At 40.3% G+C, this 14,488-nt stretch overlaps 1 protein-coding gene across 1 annotated transcript; it reads left to right on the top strand.

The window, feature by feature from the left end:
• Window positions 1–8,530: 8,530 nt before the first annotated feature.
• LOC110017319 (flap endonuclease 1-like) lies at window positions 8,531–9,364 on the top strand. Its single transcript, XM_020712772.1, has 4 exons — window positions 8,531–8,641; window positions 8,775–8,838; window positions 8,962–9,071; window positions 9,251–9,364. Exons 1-4 carry the CDS (start codon window positions 8,546–8,548, stop codon window positions 9,362–9,364), a joined length of 384 nt encoding a protein of 127 aa, XP_020568431.1. The 5' UTR covers window positions 8,531–8,545.
• Window positions 9,365–14,488: the final 5,124 nt, after the last annotated feature.

The following is a 14,488-nucleotide window of genomic DNA, read 5'->3' as shown; positions in this document are numbered from 1 at the left end:
TATTTCCTAACTAATGACTAATCCGCGATGATCCAGTATAAACTGAGGGAAGTGACTTTAACAAAAAAAGTAACAAACAAAATAGAAAAGAAGTAGTCCGCTCCCGCACTTCACTACTGAAGTGGACCGGCGGAGCGCGGACTTACAGCTTTGTGTTTGATGGGAAGGGGGGGGGGGGTGCTTTGTTACATGAGCGCTATGTGTGGGAGATTTAAGACTGCGATCCGTCCCGCAGCTCTAGCACACACAGCGGTTTGAGCTTCAACGCAGAAATGTCGCTCAGTCCTTATAAAACATTCAAACAATCACGCAGATTTGTGTTTCCAGTCGTGTCCCGACTAAATAAAGGCTGATGTTATTCTTACATGTTTACGTGCAGCCAGCATGCAGCACCACCCAAAGCTAATGTTGTTAGCCCGTGTTAGCATACTGCTAATCCTGGCTTCGTTCAGAAAAAGCACTGACCACACGGATTAAAATTAAAATGATGAGCGAACAGGTGTTTCATAATAACCGTAACATTATTAAAAGCACGTTTAGAAGATCGTCTCGTATTTTACCGAGCTGACATGTCAATGTATATAGCCGCTCGGTGCTGTTTAACGTTGTTTTGTATTGAATTGTTACATTCAATAAAGTTTGAAAAAAAAAAGCCGCTTGGCGGAATTTATATCCTTCCGTTTTCAAACCCTACTGCGCATGTGCGAATGATTTATTCCGACGGAAAGTGTGACCTTAGTGAACGTTTTTATATTCTGAAAACATTTTTCTCGTTCCATGTACACGGTTGGATTCTAATCCGACCATTGATCCCATCAAGATATTTTGTACATGTAACCGCTGCTTATGGTGTCAACGCGCAACGTGGCGGCGGCGTGGCATCACGATGGTGGTCTCTCCATCGGGATGTCAGTCACCCATCACGATGGACGATGATATCGTCCATCGGCACAACCCTAGATTGCAAAAAAAATATTTGTAAGAAAGACAAATATCCAAATGCACCTGCTAGGAGCGGCTCTTTACAAAAAAGCTCCAACAAATAGATTTAGTCCCAAAATGACCATAGGAGGGATTATAACTACACAATTGAAGAAATAATAAATAAATAAGCAAGATACAATGAAATGTATTTTAGTTTCCATTCCATTCATCTTTTGATCTATTTTTCAAAGTGTTTCCAGTGGTCGTCTGGTCAGATTTGTAGTCTCATGATTATGCCATTTTTAGGCTAAATCAAAAATTTGTGTCATTTTGTAGGACATAGTTTCTACAGGGCGGCAGGAGTTTATCAGAAATAGAAAAGAAAATCATTTCTGAGTTGTGGGCGAAATATGCCTCATTTCCAATTATTGGCGTATACTTATATGGCGCTTTTCTACCTTCCTTGAAGGCCCAAGGCGCTTTACAGTCACATTCTCCCATTCACACACTGATAGCGCCTCTGCTACCGAACATTGGTCCACCTTCCACAAGAGGCAAGATGGGGTTCAGAAGTCTTGCCCTGGTACACTGTGACACATGGCTGGGTATCGAACCGGCAATCTTCCGATCGCCCTACAACTGCACTACAGCTGCACCCTCATCATCCCTTCATGTACACTTACAGCTCCTCACAAACCCAACCTAACATTACAAAAAACTTGAGAGCTAGTGGAGCTTGTAGCCCATTTTTTTTTTTGATTCACAATGACTGGAAGTAAGACATGCAACTTTAAGTTAGGGTTTCTTTATGTTAGGGTTTCTTTATATTTGTCCTCCACCATGAGGAAAATGCCACAACATGTAAAACACACTCAAAACACCATTTTCATTGGAGTGGGTCTTTGAGCTACAGGTGACTGTTAAATATCCGGAAGAACTGCAGCATAAAGAAAAGGTCTGGCTTGGTACTATATATAATGGGGATCCATTTATTCCAAGGCCCAGCCCGACAGGGGATTATTACCACAGCGCCCACCCAGGACAGATGGCCCACTCCATGGCTATTAGACCACAGAGCGGGACCCCAGCCGGCCCAATGAGAACGAGCATCGCAGCACCCCCTACTGGTGAAGCCAGTAGTGCCCCAGAACAAATGATCCCCAAGAGGAAACACTGGATTATGAAACATCAAAATAAAAATTATATTAAAAAAATATTAAAAATAATATAAGATATATGAATATTAGTAATAATAAATGAAAAATAAATAAAATAAAAAATATATGAATAAATAAAAAAACGTAAAATGATTCAAATGTAACCTTAAATATCATAAATATAATAACAATAAAAAGGGTAGTATATTAAAGGCAGTTAGGTATCTGCGGTTTTCTTCTTTGCCATCGATGCCTCCATGTGCATCTACCAGCTCCTGATTGCTGTGAGACAGGATGGTAATGTTCTACAAAATGAAGATGGAGAAACAAGAAGGTACAAATTAGGGCTGGGCTAAAATCTCAGATTTTATTTTTTTTAATTCGATCCCCCCCCCCCCCCCCCCCACTTAAGGAAAGCAATAGGTACAAACGGCAGAAAACTTAAAGAAAATTTTGCTTTTATTTAATCAAACGCAAGACAAATGTAACTCCCATTTCTGAGATGAATAATAAATAAATGAACACACTCTTGGAATCAAAGTTAAGTATAAGGATTTTCTTATTATTTCCTTTTTGGAATTGTGTTGAAATAATTTTGTCTTGTTTTATATAATTTTTGTCTTGTTTTTGTCTAATTTGGTTTTTCTATACTTGTTTTCACTTGTCCAAAATAAAAAGGTTACTTCCTTACTTAAAGTTCCAGCTGTGTTTTAAGTCACACTTTGTAGTCTAGACTAAAAGGAGACAAACATTCACCTTGACAGTAGCACCATTTTCTAAAGGATTAACAATACAGCTCATATTTGGGGTCTAAGGTTTTAATTCAATTAAGAAACCCTGTCTTCTACACGGAGATGATGATGAAGCAGCAGGAGTCACGGTCAACCCCCCCCTCGCAGCCGCCTCCTCCGAAAACAAAATCCTACGGCGGCCGCGTCGCAAATGAATATACCGGTACAAGTAATAATTAAAACGCAGTTCTTCTTTCTTTCTTTATTAACAAATAACAGTAACAACTAACTACCTTACAAATGAACTTACTATACAGGCGTTGTAGAATTAGTATGTCTGTTTGTGTCAGGGCGCGTGCGTGTGTAAGAGGACTGAGCGCGTTCCACGCGAGCGCGCCTGAGAGCCTTTGACTCCGATGAGCTTTAGGCAGCGTGTGGGGGGGTGTCTTTTCCTCCACGTCTGTGGCAGTAAACCCATACCAGTTCCAAACAACAGATGATTTTATTCCTTTCTTGGGAACAAACTTCCCACTCTCACCAGTAGCCATGCTGTCGCTAGCTGCTTCGTGTGTCGATTGTCGCTGTCGGAGGTGTGGGAAGAAATGAGGATGCCTGATATCAGCCAACTTGTACTTTTAATTTTCTCAGCAAAACGAACAGTGGGCACTGGCAATACAGAACAGTCAAAGAGAGTCTTGAACAGAATATACAGGGCGTAAAATAAAGCATCTGGTATCTCACACTGCCATCTAGTGGAATATAACAAAAGTGCTCTGACTAACAACTTCTATGTTGTCTCCTTGCATTTTTACTCTTAACTTAATAATACTATGACATCCCCCTCTTTTAAAAAAAAATCTTGTTTAACTTTATATAACAGTATAAGTTTTTCTACTCATTAAATTTAAGTGGTATGCGAGTAATCCTCCTGATCTAGAACTTTGGCTTCTCATCTGATATCCTCCCTTGTTGTTGTTCATCACTTGGGGTTTCTCTTTGGAGATTTCCACATCTCCTGACTTCTGTGGGGAACCAAGAGTGGTGTTCTCCAGTGAGCCAGATATGGTAGATGTGGTTTCTTCTGGTGAGTGATATGGTGGAGAAACTGGTATTGATTCATCTGTTGGAGGTGATCTTAACTGCCTTTTCCCACTGGGTGTCTCTGTATGTCTGGGTTTGAGATGTTCCCTTGTCCTCTGGTAGGTTTTTCCTTCAATGTCAACAAGGTATGTCCTGGGCTCTCTTATGGGATTAGGCCTGTTCAAGATAGTTCCTGGCTCCCATATCTTTTTTAGTGTGTTCCTCACATACACTTGCTCCTTGTCCTGAAGGTAATTTCTCTCTTTCCCAGCACACATGTCATAAAACTCCTGCTGCTTCGCTTGCCTTGCCCTGTTCATCTCCAGGTGGTCGTCAGCATGTGGATGGTGTGACAGAAGAGCTCCTTTGCTGATTGGCAGTAAGGATTTAGGTTTTCCGTCATATAGCAGCTCATATGGTGATGGCATGTTGTCATCCAGTGGTGTTCTTCTGTACATCCACAGTGCTGTGTAAGGCCAGGTATTGTCCTCTTTGCTTTCTTCCACAGTGCTTTCACGGTCCCTACAGCTCTTTCAGCTACACTGTTAGCTTGATGGTGACAGGGAGAGCTGAACTTTAAGGTGATGTTTGAATCTTCATACCTCTTTTTGAACTCTTCACTTACATACTGTGTATCACAGTCTGCAATTATTGTTGAAGGTAGTCCATGCTCACCCAGAACACTCTTAAAATAGGTGCACACCGTCCTAGCGGATATGTCAGGTAGTAGTCTCACGACTGGAAAACGAGAAGAATAGTCCACAATGATCAAGTATTTATGGCTGTCGAACTCAAATATGTCAGAACCAAGTATTTCCCATGGGCGTGTTGGAAGGTCAGGTTGCATTATGGGTAGTTTCTGCTGTGCTGGCTGAAACATGCTGCACACATGACATCCTTTCACCATTTCTCTAATGGTGCTGCTAATACCTGGCCAAAACACAGACTCTCTGGCAAGCAGTATGCATTTAGTCTCGCCTTGGTGACCAGTGTGAAGAATGTCCAGAATGTCATTTCTCAGTGCTTTTGGAATGACAATCCTCTTTCCTTTCAGGATGAGGCCATCTTCCAAAACAAGATCACATCTGAATGTCCAATATTCCCAAAGTTCGAGTGGACACTGCTTCCTGTATTGAGGCCAGCCTTTGTAGATGGTGTCTTTGAGCATGTTCATTGTTGGGTCATCCGCCATTGCTTCTCTGACAGATTTGTCATCCACCAGTCGTGTAGCAGTAGATGTGAAATGCACATCAGACTGGTTGCTTGTAGTTATTTCTTTTGTCGTCTTTTGGCAGATTCGTGACAAAGCATCTGCTCACGGAATTGAACGCCCTGGTTTGTATTTAACCTCAATGTCAAATTTAAGACATCTGAGAATGAATCTCTGGAGTCTTGTGGGTGTTCTGCAAGGTTTTTCTTGAAAATCTGCTCCAGGGGTGAGTGGTCAGTTTCCACCATTACTTGTCTTCCAAGCAGGTAGTATTTAAACTTTTCTAGTCCAAACATAACAGCGAGGCACTCCCTCTCAATGTTGGAGTATCTGGATTCTGTGGGGATCAAACATCTGGATGCCATACCAACAATTTTTTTTTGCCCATGCTGATCAATTTGTCTGATCCAGGCTCCGAGACCCAGGGTGCTGGCATCACCCTGCAGGATGGTTAATGTATTAGGGTCAGAGTCATAATAGCTGATCAGTTGCTTTGAGCACAGTTCTTTTTTGATGTCATCGAGAGCTTGCTGATGATGGGGTTCCCATCTGAAGTGGACATTTTTTTTATTGAGTTCTCTTAGTGGAGTAACTAGCTCTGCCAGTTTGGTTGAGAATCTGTTAAGGTACGTCATCATTCCCAGGAGTGTTTGTAGTTCCTTAGTGCTGGTTGGAGCTTGAATGTCTTTCATAGCCTGCAGTTTGTCTTCTGAGGGCAGGAGCCCATCCTCAGTGAGTGGATGTCCATAGAAGCTGACTTTGTTCTGTTTAAACTGCAGTTTCTCTGAGTTAAAACCAATATTGTTCTTCTTTGCTGCCTCCATGACTTGTATGAAAGCTTCGTCGTGCTCCTCTTCAGTGGCTCCAGATATGATCAGGTCATCTGCTATGCCTGATACGTTGGCAATGTTGTTGTTGAAGATGGAGTCAAGCTTCCTCTGAAAAATATCCTGTGAAACCACCAATCCGAAGGGCAGGCGCTTGAATCTGTGTCTGCCAAATGGCGTGTTGAAAGTGCACAACAGACTCGACTCATAGTCTAGCTCCTCATGCCAGTAGCCTTTTTTGGTGTCTAAGACACTGAAATATTTTTTCCCGTGCTGGAGTGGTAAAAGCTCATCGATTGACCGTGTAGGGTAGTGCGCTTTCTTAATGTTTTTATTAAGGTCCTTTGGATTGAAGCACAGCCTGATTTTCTGCTGGTCATTTTCACCTTTGGTAATTCTGCATGTGATAAAGTTGACCCGTTCTGTGGGTTCTGTAAATTCAGTAATGATGACATCTGCCTTTATCTTCTCCAGTTCAGCTTTGTACAATGGCATGATGTGTATAGGCACAGCTCTTGGTGAGTGAATGACTGGTTTAGGATCATCCACAAGCTCGATGTGGTATTTTTCCCCTGGGAACTTCCCTATCTTGTCAAAACATTCCATATAAATTTTGCAATACTTTTTCTCTGGTGAGAGTTGACATTGATTTCAAGTGGTCAATATTGACTGTTATCAGCCCAAGTTCTTGTGCTTGGCTGCATCCTAGCATTGATGGACTTCCTGATGGGGCATTAACAATGTTGAACATTGTCACTATGGACTTCTGCTTATAGGACACTTTGATCTTGGCAACACCAACATTTTTGATTATGCTGAAGCCATAGCCACTTAGTATGGTATCACTCGATGTAATGCGTGGCTCAAATGGTAGAGTCTGCAGATCATCTGTTGTCAGAATACAAGTGTCTGTTCATGGTGTAGCTGTCATTTAGCTTAACTTTGACAAACAGTTTATCTGGAAACTTGCATGCAGTATCAACTGCACAAACTGAGGTGACAGAGCCGATTATAGCTGAAGATCGTGTGTTGTCTGTGTCACAGTCACAGTGGTGTATATCATCTGGACTGTTTATTTCGTGCAACTGTTTGTTTCTTTTTATACATACTTTCAGAAAATGTCCAGTTTTCCCGCAGTATCTGCATTGCGCTGATTTTGCTGGGCATGGATCTGACCTCTGATGACTGCCTCCACATCTGTAGCAACCATTTGGTGTAAAATGCAATTTTCTTGTGTTGAGTTGTCTGTTAGGTTTCTAACCCTTTCTGAAGTCACTTTCCTTCATTTGAGGTTTTGGTCCTTGTTTTGGCTTGCAAACATCTTTTGCTTGCTTCTCACTGCATGAACATCTGTTGGATGCCTGCTGCCTCTACTTATGATGTCCATCTGAGCTCTGGTGCTCTCTTCCACTTTGGCTAGGTCATGCACTTGTTTAAAAGTTAAAGCATTGCCAAGCTTGATTGCATCACTTCTGACTTGGTCAGATTTGAGGCCAAACACGAGTGTGTCCCTCAATGTTTCCTCTTTTGTTTGTTGTGTGTATCCTCCTTCATCAATCAATGGTCTGGCTTTAGTTACAAACTCTTCCAGTGGTAATTCTCCTTGTTTCAAGCATCTCAGTTGAAATCTAGCAAGTATGTAGTTGCTCTGTGGCCTGCTGTAGCCTTCAAGTTTCTCAAACACTGGGTCCAGTTTAAGTTTGTCATCCTCACTTGCAAAAATAGCTGTGTTGTATATTTCCAAGCCTTTATCTCCGATCCATAACAAAAGTAGTCTCACCTTCTTGTCTTCTTCTGTGTTGGAAAGTGGGCCCTCAAAAATGAGTTCACATTTTTGTTTGAAGAGCTTGAATCTTTTGTGTACGTCCCCAGGACTAGTCCAGTCCATACATGGAGGTTGGAATCTTTCAGCCATCTCAGAATCCCCAAAAATGTATTCACTGTGTTAAGGTGTAATACATCCAGGAATTAGTCTTGTCCGGTATGCTAATTAGCTAGCGTCGTATCTTGCGCTGGTTCAAAGACGTTTCATAAGGCGGTTTAAGTAGGCACGTCCTTGTGAAGATTAAAATCCCACTTCTGACACCATGTCGGAGGTGTGGGAAGAAAAATGAGGATGCCTGATATCAGCCAACTTGTACTTTTAATTTTCTCAGCAAAACGATCGGTGCGCACTGGCAATACAGAACAGTCAAGAGAGTCTTGAACAGAATATACAGAGCGTAAAATAAAGCATCTGGTGTCTCACACTGCCATCTAGTGGAATATAACAAAAGTGCTCTGACTAACAACTTTTATGTTGTCTCCTTGCATTTTTACTCTTAACTTAATAATACTATGACAGTCGCGTGCCAAACCGCCGTGTGAAACTAACGCTACGGAAGCTCTGGGGAGGCGAAAAAAGCACCACATAAAAACTCGATTTAGTTTTTTTGAAATCGCCCGTAACAAAAGATTCGAATTAATTCATTTCATCGATTCATCGCCCAGGCCTAGTACAAATGAAGCAATACACACTAGGAAAACAGGGATGGGGGTTTATGAATTACTGCTGCAGTTTTTTTTTTATTAGATCTAAAGTGTTTTATGACCGTGTTTACTTTTCACAGCCACCTAATGGGAATGTTCTACCAAACGATCCGCATGCTGGAGCATGGGATCAAGCCGGTGTACGTTTTTGATGGGAAGCCTCCACAGCTCAAATCATCAGAGGTCAGTGCTGTCTTGAAGATCTTCTGCAGATTTTTTTACCATTAAAGGAGCATAGATGACATTGCACGACACAAATTAATTTGCATCTTGTGTAATTTTAACACCTTTTTAAAAAAAAATGCATATCATGTAGCTTGAGAAGAGAGGAAAAAGGAGGGCAGAAGCTGAGAAGTTGCTTGCTCAAGCACAGGAAATGGGTAAAAAAAATTAAATTCTGCCACATTCCTTGATTTTCTTGATTGGATTGCAGGAAAAAAGAACATGATTATGTATTTTATCTGATCAGATTAATAATGTCCTCTTTGTCTTTTAAAAATCAGGAGAAAAAGAAAATGTAGAAAAATTCACCAAACGTCTGGTTAAAGTGATTAAGCAGCATAATGACGAATGCAAAAAGCTGCTATCCCTGATGGGCGTTCCCTACATTGAGGTATCATACTTTTCCTTTTTCTTTTGCTATATTTGCTGTATTTTAGCATTTGTGACCATCTTTTTTTTTGTTTTGCTTATGTACACTGGATCTAAGAGTACAGAAATATTAAACACCTATTGAATATATTTTAAGACACATTCCTTTAAGACACAGCATGGTACAAGCATTTTTTTCAGGCTCCAAGTGAAGCTGAAGCCAGCTGTGCTGCTTTAGTTAAAGAAGGGAAGGTCTTTGCTACGGCAACAGAGGACATAGCCGGCCTGACTTTTGGGACAAAAGTGCTTTTCTAAGCCAGTGTTTTTCAACCTTTTCAACCAAAAAAGGAGAAACTCTTAGTCTGTAATGATCTGTGGGGGGCTGCTCTCCTGGTTGGGCTGGGGCGGTGCTCTCTTTCCCCCCATGCCTCCCTGCTCTCTGGCTCTGGGGGCCTCGTGGCGGCCCTGCTGGCCCTGGCCTGCGTGGCGGGCGTGGGCACCCGGGGGGGCGGTTGTTCTTTGCCTGCTGCCGCGTGGCGTTGGGGGCCTTTGGCTGCCGCAGCTGCTGCGGTGGGGGTCTGGGTGTGGGGGTGGCTGTTTGCTCCCCCTCCTTCTTTCCACATTCCATCATCCATTTTAGAAAAACATAAACACTCAACTGAGCACAGGAGTTAGCTCACCTTTGCACTAACAAATTGCATGAATCAATGAAATATCTCACACTAGTTGGCTTGTAGGCATAAGTATGCGTGTGTGAACACTATCTGTATTGTGTACGTGTTGACATGTGGACATTTTTGCAGCTAACAGGTGTGTTGATAACATTTGAGTGTGTGTGTGGACAGGCCCCGCCCCTTTGAGATTTGTGTTCTATCTGTACCTTACCGCAATGATAAACATCCAGTAGCTTGTTGTTTATGCTGCTTCATGGTTTTACCCCCCTCCCCCTCCTATGATCACCCTCCTATCCCCCCCTCTCTAACATCCCTCTCTCTTCTTCCCTTCTTTCCTTTTCCGTCCGGTCCAACACAAAAGAATTTCAAAAATAATTCAAATTAATAAAGGTTGGCCTCGATTACAAAAGGGGTTTATTCAGACATATCTCTGGTTTGTCAGAAGATTCATAACCCCTGTTGTAAAAGTAATATATGTCCAACACAAGAGGCCTTCAGCTCTCATCTGCCTGCCCAGCTGTTGGACAGGACAAGTTAAAAAAAAAGCAAAAGAAAAAAAAAAAGAATGATTGGTGGAGACAGTTAAAGGGGCGGGACTTTTCCAAAAATTGCTGATGCTACGATTAAATCGTGGTACCGTCATTCTTATCAAAATGTCTTCAATAGAATCATATAAACACAAAGAAAAAAGTATTTTACGATCTTTTATATTTCTAACTAGTCAGTGTTTTATCAGGGCTTGTTTGGTTGAACACAGAGCCGATATCCTGGAGATGGTAAATGTTTTTAGATCAGTGAAAATGGGTAATTTCCCGCGGCACACTTGACCATCTCCCACACTGGTTAAAAAACACTGTTCTAAGCAACTCACTCAGTTGGAGGTCGAGTAAGTACTGGAGACAGGTGAAGCTGAAAAAGTACCACACTTGTAGGGTAACAGGTTGGCCCGTCCCAAATCGGTTGCAGCAGCAAACCAAAGAAGCTGCAGTGAGGCCTCCACCCTGCAGAAGAAGAGATGGGCAGGAGCCCTCATTACTGCAGGAACAGCCCGAGGGACGGACAGGAGATGAGCAGCCAACTAGTAAAAGAATATTAAAATATGGAGTATTAGAAAAGTTCAAATCCTGGACAAACCTCCTAAAAGGCTGAAGATGTACCAACATTTAAGATAAACAGCAAATAAAAAAGTCTGTTTCAGTTCACTTAAAAAGACAAATGAGGAAGTAAAACGTTTGACTTGATATTAAAACTGATAATATACTTCTCAAGATGGATGGAGATGTTCTGTGAAAACAGAACCAAAAAACTGAAATGAAGTGTTCACACCACTTCTTTTCATTCGCTGCATAACCTGTTTCCACAGTAATCTCAACCTTATTTGGACATATTTTTGTTTAGTTTAAATAGCTGAAATCAAAAGCTAAGAAACTCTTTAAAAATCCAGGCTGTGAACAACAGCATTTATAATTATTTAAATTGTTAATATTAATTAATGTGAAAAATGTTTGAGAAAAAAATAAATGCTTGAAGTCAAATATAGCCCGACGGATTGACGTCTTTTTTAAATGAACAGGTAATCCAGATTATTGAAACTCAAGATGTTATTTTGTGTCAAACATAATAAATAAAACGAGTATTTGCTTTTTTACCCACAGAAAACATTTTAGAAATGGGAAAAGTGGATATTTGTAGTACTTAATGCTGATTTAAATGCACATTACACAGATAACATCATGAACAAACCATAAAGAGCAACTGAAGAGTGTTTCCATTCAAATTACAGTTGGTGGTTTTTGTTTGTACTTTTTAAATTTAAAGATACCTTCTCAGTTCTTCTGAGTATCTATTTTTCTGTCTATGCGTTGAGCGTTGAGCGGGTCGTCCAATGATTGAAGGGTCGGCGGTTTGATCCCCACTCCACCCAGCCAACTGTGACTGTGTCCTTGGGCAAGACACTTCACCCTCCTTGCCTCCAGTGTGGCTCCACTGGTGTGTGAATGCGAATGATCACGGTGATGGTCAGAGGGGCCGTAGGCGCGAACTGGCAGCCACGCCTCTCTCAGTCTGCCCCAGGGCAGCTGTGGCTACATCAGTAGCTAACATCTCCAAGTATGAAGGAGGAGTGAATGAATAATGGACACATTGTAAGTGCTTTGAGTGACTTGAAAAGCGCAGATAAATCCAATCCATTATTATCACTATTAAATAAAAACCTTACTTTTAAACATTAAATTGTCATTTTAGGGCTTTTATTTCAGAATTGAAAGAGTCTCTTCTTGGGTAACAGATATAATGTCCTCCACTTAAAAAAAGCCCAAATAACCCTTCAAAAACCTTTTTCCAAGGTGAATAAAAGTATTTACAGATACATTTGACATTTTTTGATTATTTGATAGGATTTGAATCATAATCCTATTTTCAAATTTAGCCTTTTACTCAGATGAAAACAGACAGTTTCATTCCTTTGGGGATATTCATATTTATTCTGTATTTCATGTGAAAACTTCAATGTGAAGTCCCAGAACTGATCTTTAGGAGGAGGAGGAGTCTGTCACCGTCACTCAAACTACGCAGGAACTCATAGAGGACAAACTGTGGGACAAAAAGTATTTAGTCAGCTACCAGTTGTACAAGTTCTCACACTGACAAAGATGATATATGTAATATTCGTTATAGTTGAAAACTTCAACTTCATTTCCAGGAAATCACACTGCTAGAGTTCTAAAGAATTATTTTTAAAAATTATGGTGGAAACTAAGTATATCGTCAATAACAAGGAAATCATCTCAATCCTTTATTTACCCTTTGTGTTCTTTAGTAACAGAGGTCAAGCATTTTCTGGGAGTTTTCACAAGGTTCTTCCTGTTGCTGGTATTTTGGTCCATTCTTCCATATAGCTCTCCTCTTGAGCAGGGAGGTTTTGGAGCTGTTGCTGGGCATCAAAGACTTTCAACTTCCTCTAAAGATTTTCTCACATTGAAATTTCAAGATACCTTCTCATAATCATATCAGTGACCTTTTATGTCTTCCAGTAATTGATCCCACAGTTGATTTCTTCACACCAAGATGCTGACCTATAGCAGATTCAGTCTTCCCAGCCTGCTGAAGGTTAACTATTTGGTTTCTGGTGTCCTTTGACAGCTCAGTGGAGTTTGGAGTGTAATTGTTTAAGTGTGTGGATGGTTGGTTGTTTTATTAACTGATAATGAGTACAAACAGGTGACTAGGTAATAAGATGAGAAGAGAGGAGCTTCCTAAAGAGTTCCAAGTCTGTGAGAGTCAAAAATCTAGTTTTTTTTGTAGGTTTCCAAATCCTTCTTTTACAGAGGAATTTACTAATAGTTTCATTTAAAATCCTGCAATGTGATTTCCTGGGCCTTTTTTAGGTAATAAAATTGATTATAAATACTCTGCTCCCACAAAATAAAATAAAACTCTCATGTCTAAAAATAGAAGAGCATTTCTGCCAAAAAAAAACAAACAAAACTAAAAAAGCCACAAAACCAAGAGATCAGAAAGTAATGTTTCAGCTCAACCCAAAGAACATGACGCAAATTGAAAAAGGAAGTGCAGTTGGTAGATGTGTCATTTTTCAGAAACAAGTTGCTCACGGCATGATATGAACTCATAAATGTCTTTTTTTTTAAATTAACATTTTAACACTCTATCCACCCATCTGTTTTTTAAACCCACTGAATCCCTTTTGGTGACACAGAGTTGCTGGAGCCTATCCAAGCTGCTGTGGGGTGGAGGAGGAGTACAGCCTGGATGGGTCCCAGTTCATTTTTTAATATTAAATTTTATTAATAATATTTCTGCATCTGTTTTTATATGCTAATGTGGAGCTGACACAAACAGTTTAACGTGTCTTCGTGTTCAAACTGATCTGACTCTTTCAGAGTTATTACAACAACAGCAAGTGTAAAGCCCTACCCCCATTCTACATGTGTTGGTGTTAATGCTCAGAGTTAAAATGACTGTGGGGTGAAAATCATGCAGCGTAAAATCCTGACATTTCCCATGGAGCTAATTCAACAGCACAATAAATCGCAAATTTATTGTAATCACGATATCAAGTTGTGCAATACGCATAAAGCAAAAGATGGTGAAAATTGCAATAAATGGGGACCTTAATTGTGCTAAAACAATCTTACGGCAGCTTGAAGTAATTATTGAATCAAATAAATTCCTTTATGCATTTGACCAATCGGATGGAGCTCTTTTATCTTAGATGTTGGCTTTCTATGTAGACATGGGTTAACTCTTTTTTAAATTAAAATTTTTCAGTAAAATTGAAACAATGTTTTTGGTTGTTTCACCATTTGTTCATGTACCACAAGTTATACAGTCATCGCAATAATGATCATAAACATTGCATAACGCGAGTTTTCATCATATTGTGCAGCCCTTTTCAGCACCAACATGAAGTTAAATTCCTGCCAGTGCTCAATGATTAACACCCAAAAGAGTTATGTTAACTCTGAAAATTCAACACTGTGTTCAGTGATAAGGACTATTTGTTATCTGGCTCAGAGTTAAAATCAACTCTTCAAGTGTTGCATTAACACTTCTGCTTTTACTGTGAGAAACAAATAATCTGCAGTTTGATTAGCGCTTTATCAAATATCTGACAATATGGCACCTCACGCTCAAAAACTATATATATATTTGTACTTAATCGATTTTACTTGTTGCTGCCATTACATGATAAAAAACGGGTTAATTAAAAATAACACTGGTTCTTCTTTACAGAGTTCACTTCCTG

Source organism: Oryzias latipes, chromosome 20 (assembly GCF_002234675.1).
Source record: "Oryzias latipes chromosome 20, ASM223467v1".
NCBI lineage: Eukaryota > Metazoa > Chordata > Actinopteri > Beloniformes > Adrianichthyidae > Oryzias > Oryzias latipes.
The sequence above is the reverse complement of the archived record's forward strand: the minus strand, read 5'-3'. Positions and strand labels throughout refer to the sequence as shown.

What these genes read in the sequence shown, in the direction of transcription:
- LOC110017319 (XM_020712772.1), top strand. Translation starts at nt 8,546, where the DNA reads ATGGGAATGTTCTACCAAACGATCCGCATGCTGGAGCATGGGATCAAG. An exon ending in CACAGCTCAAATCATCAGAG is followed by an intron (nt 8,642 to 8,774) that starts GTCAGTGCTGTC and finishes CATATCATGTAG; the next exon opens with CTTGAGAAGAGAGGAAAAAG. An exon ending in TGGGCGTTCCCTACATTGAG is followed by an intron (nt 9,072 to 9,250) that starts GTATCATACTTT and finishes CATTTTTTTCAG; the next exon opens with GCTCCAAGTGAAGCTGAAGC.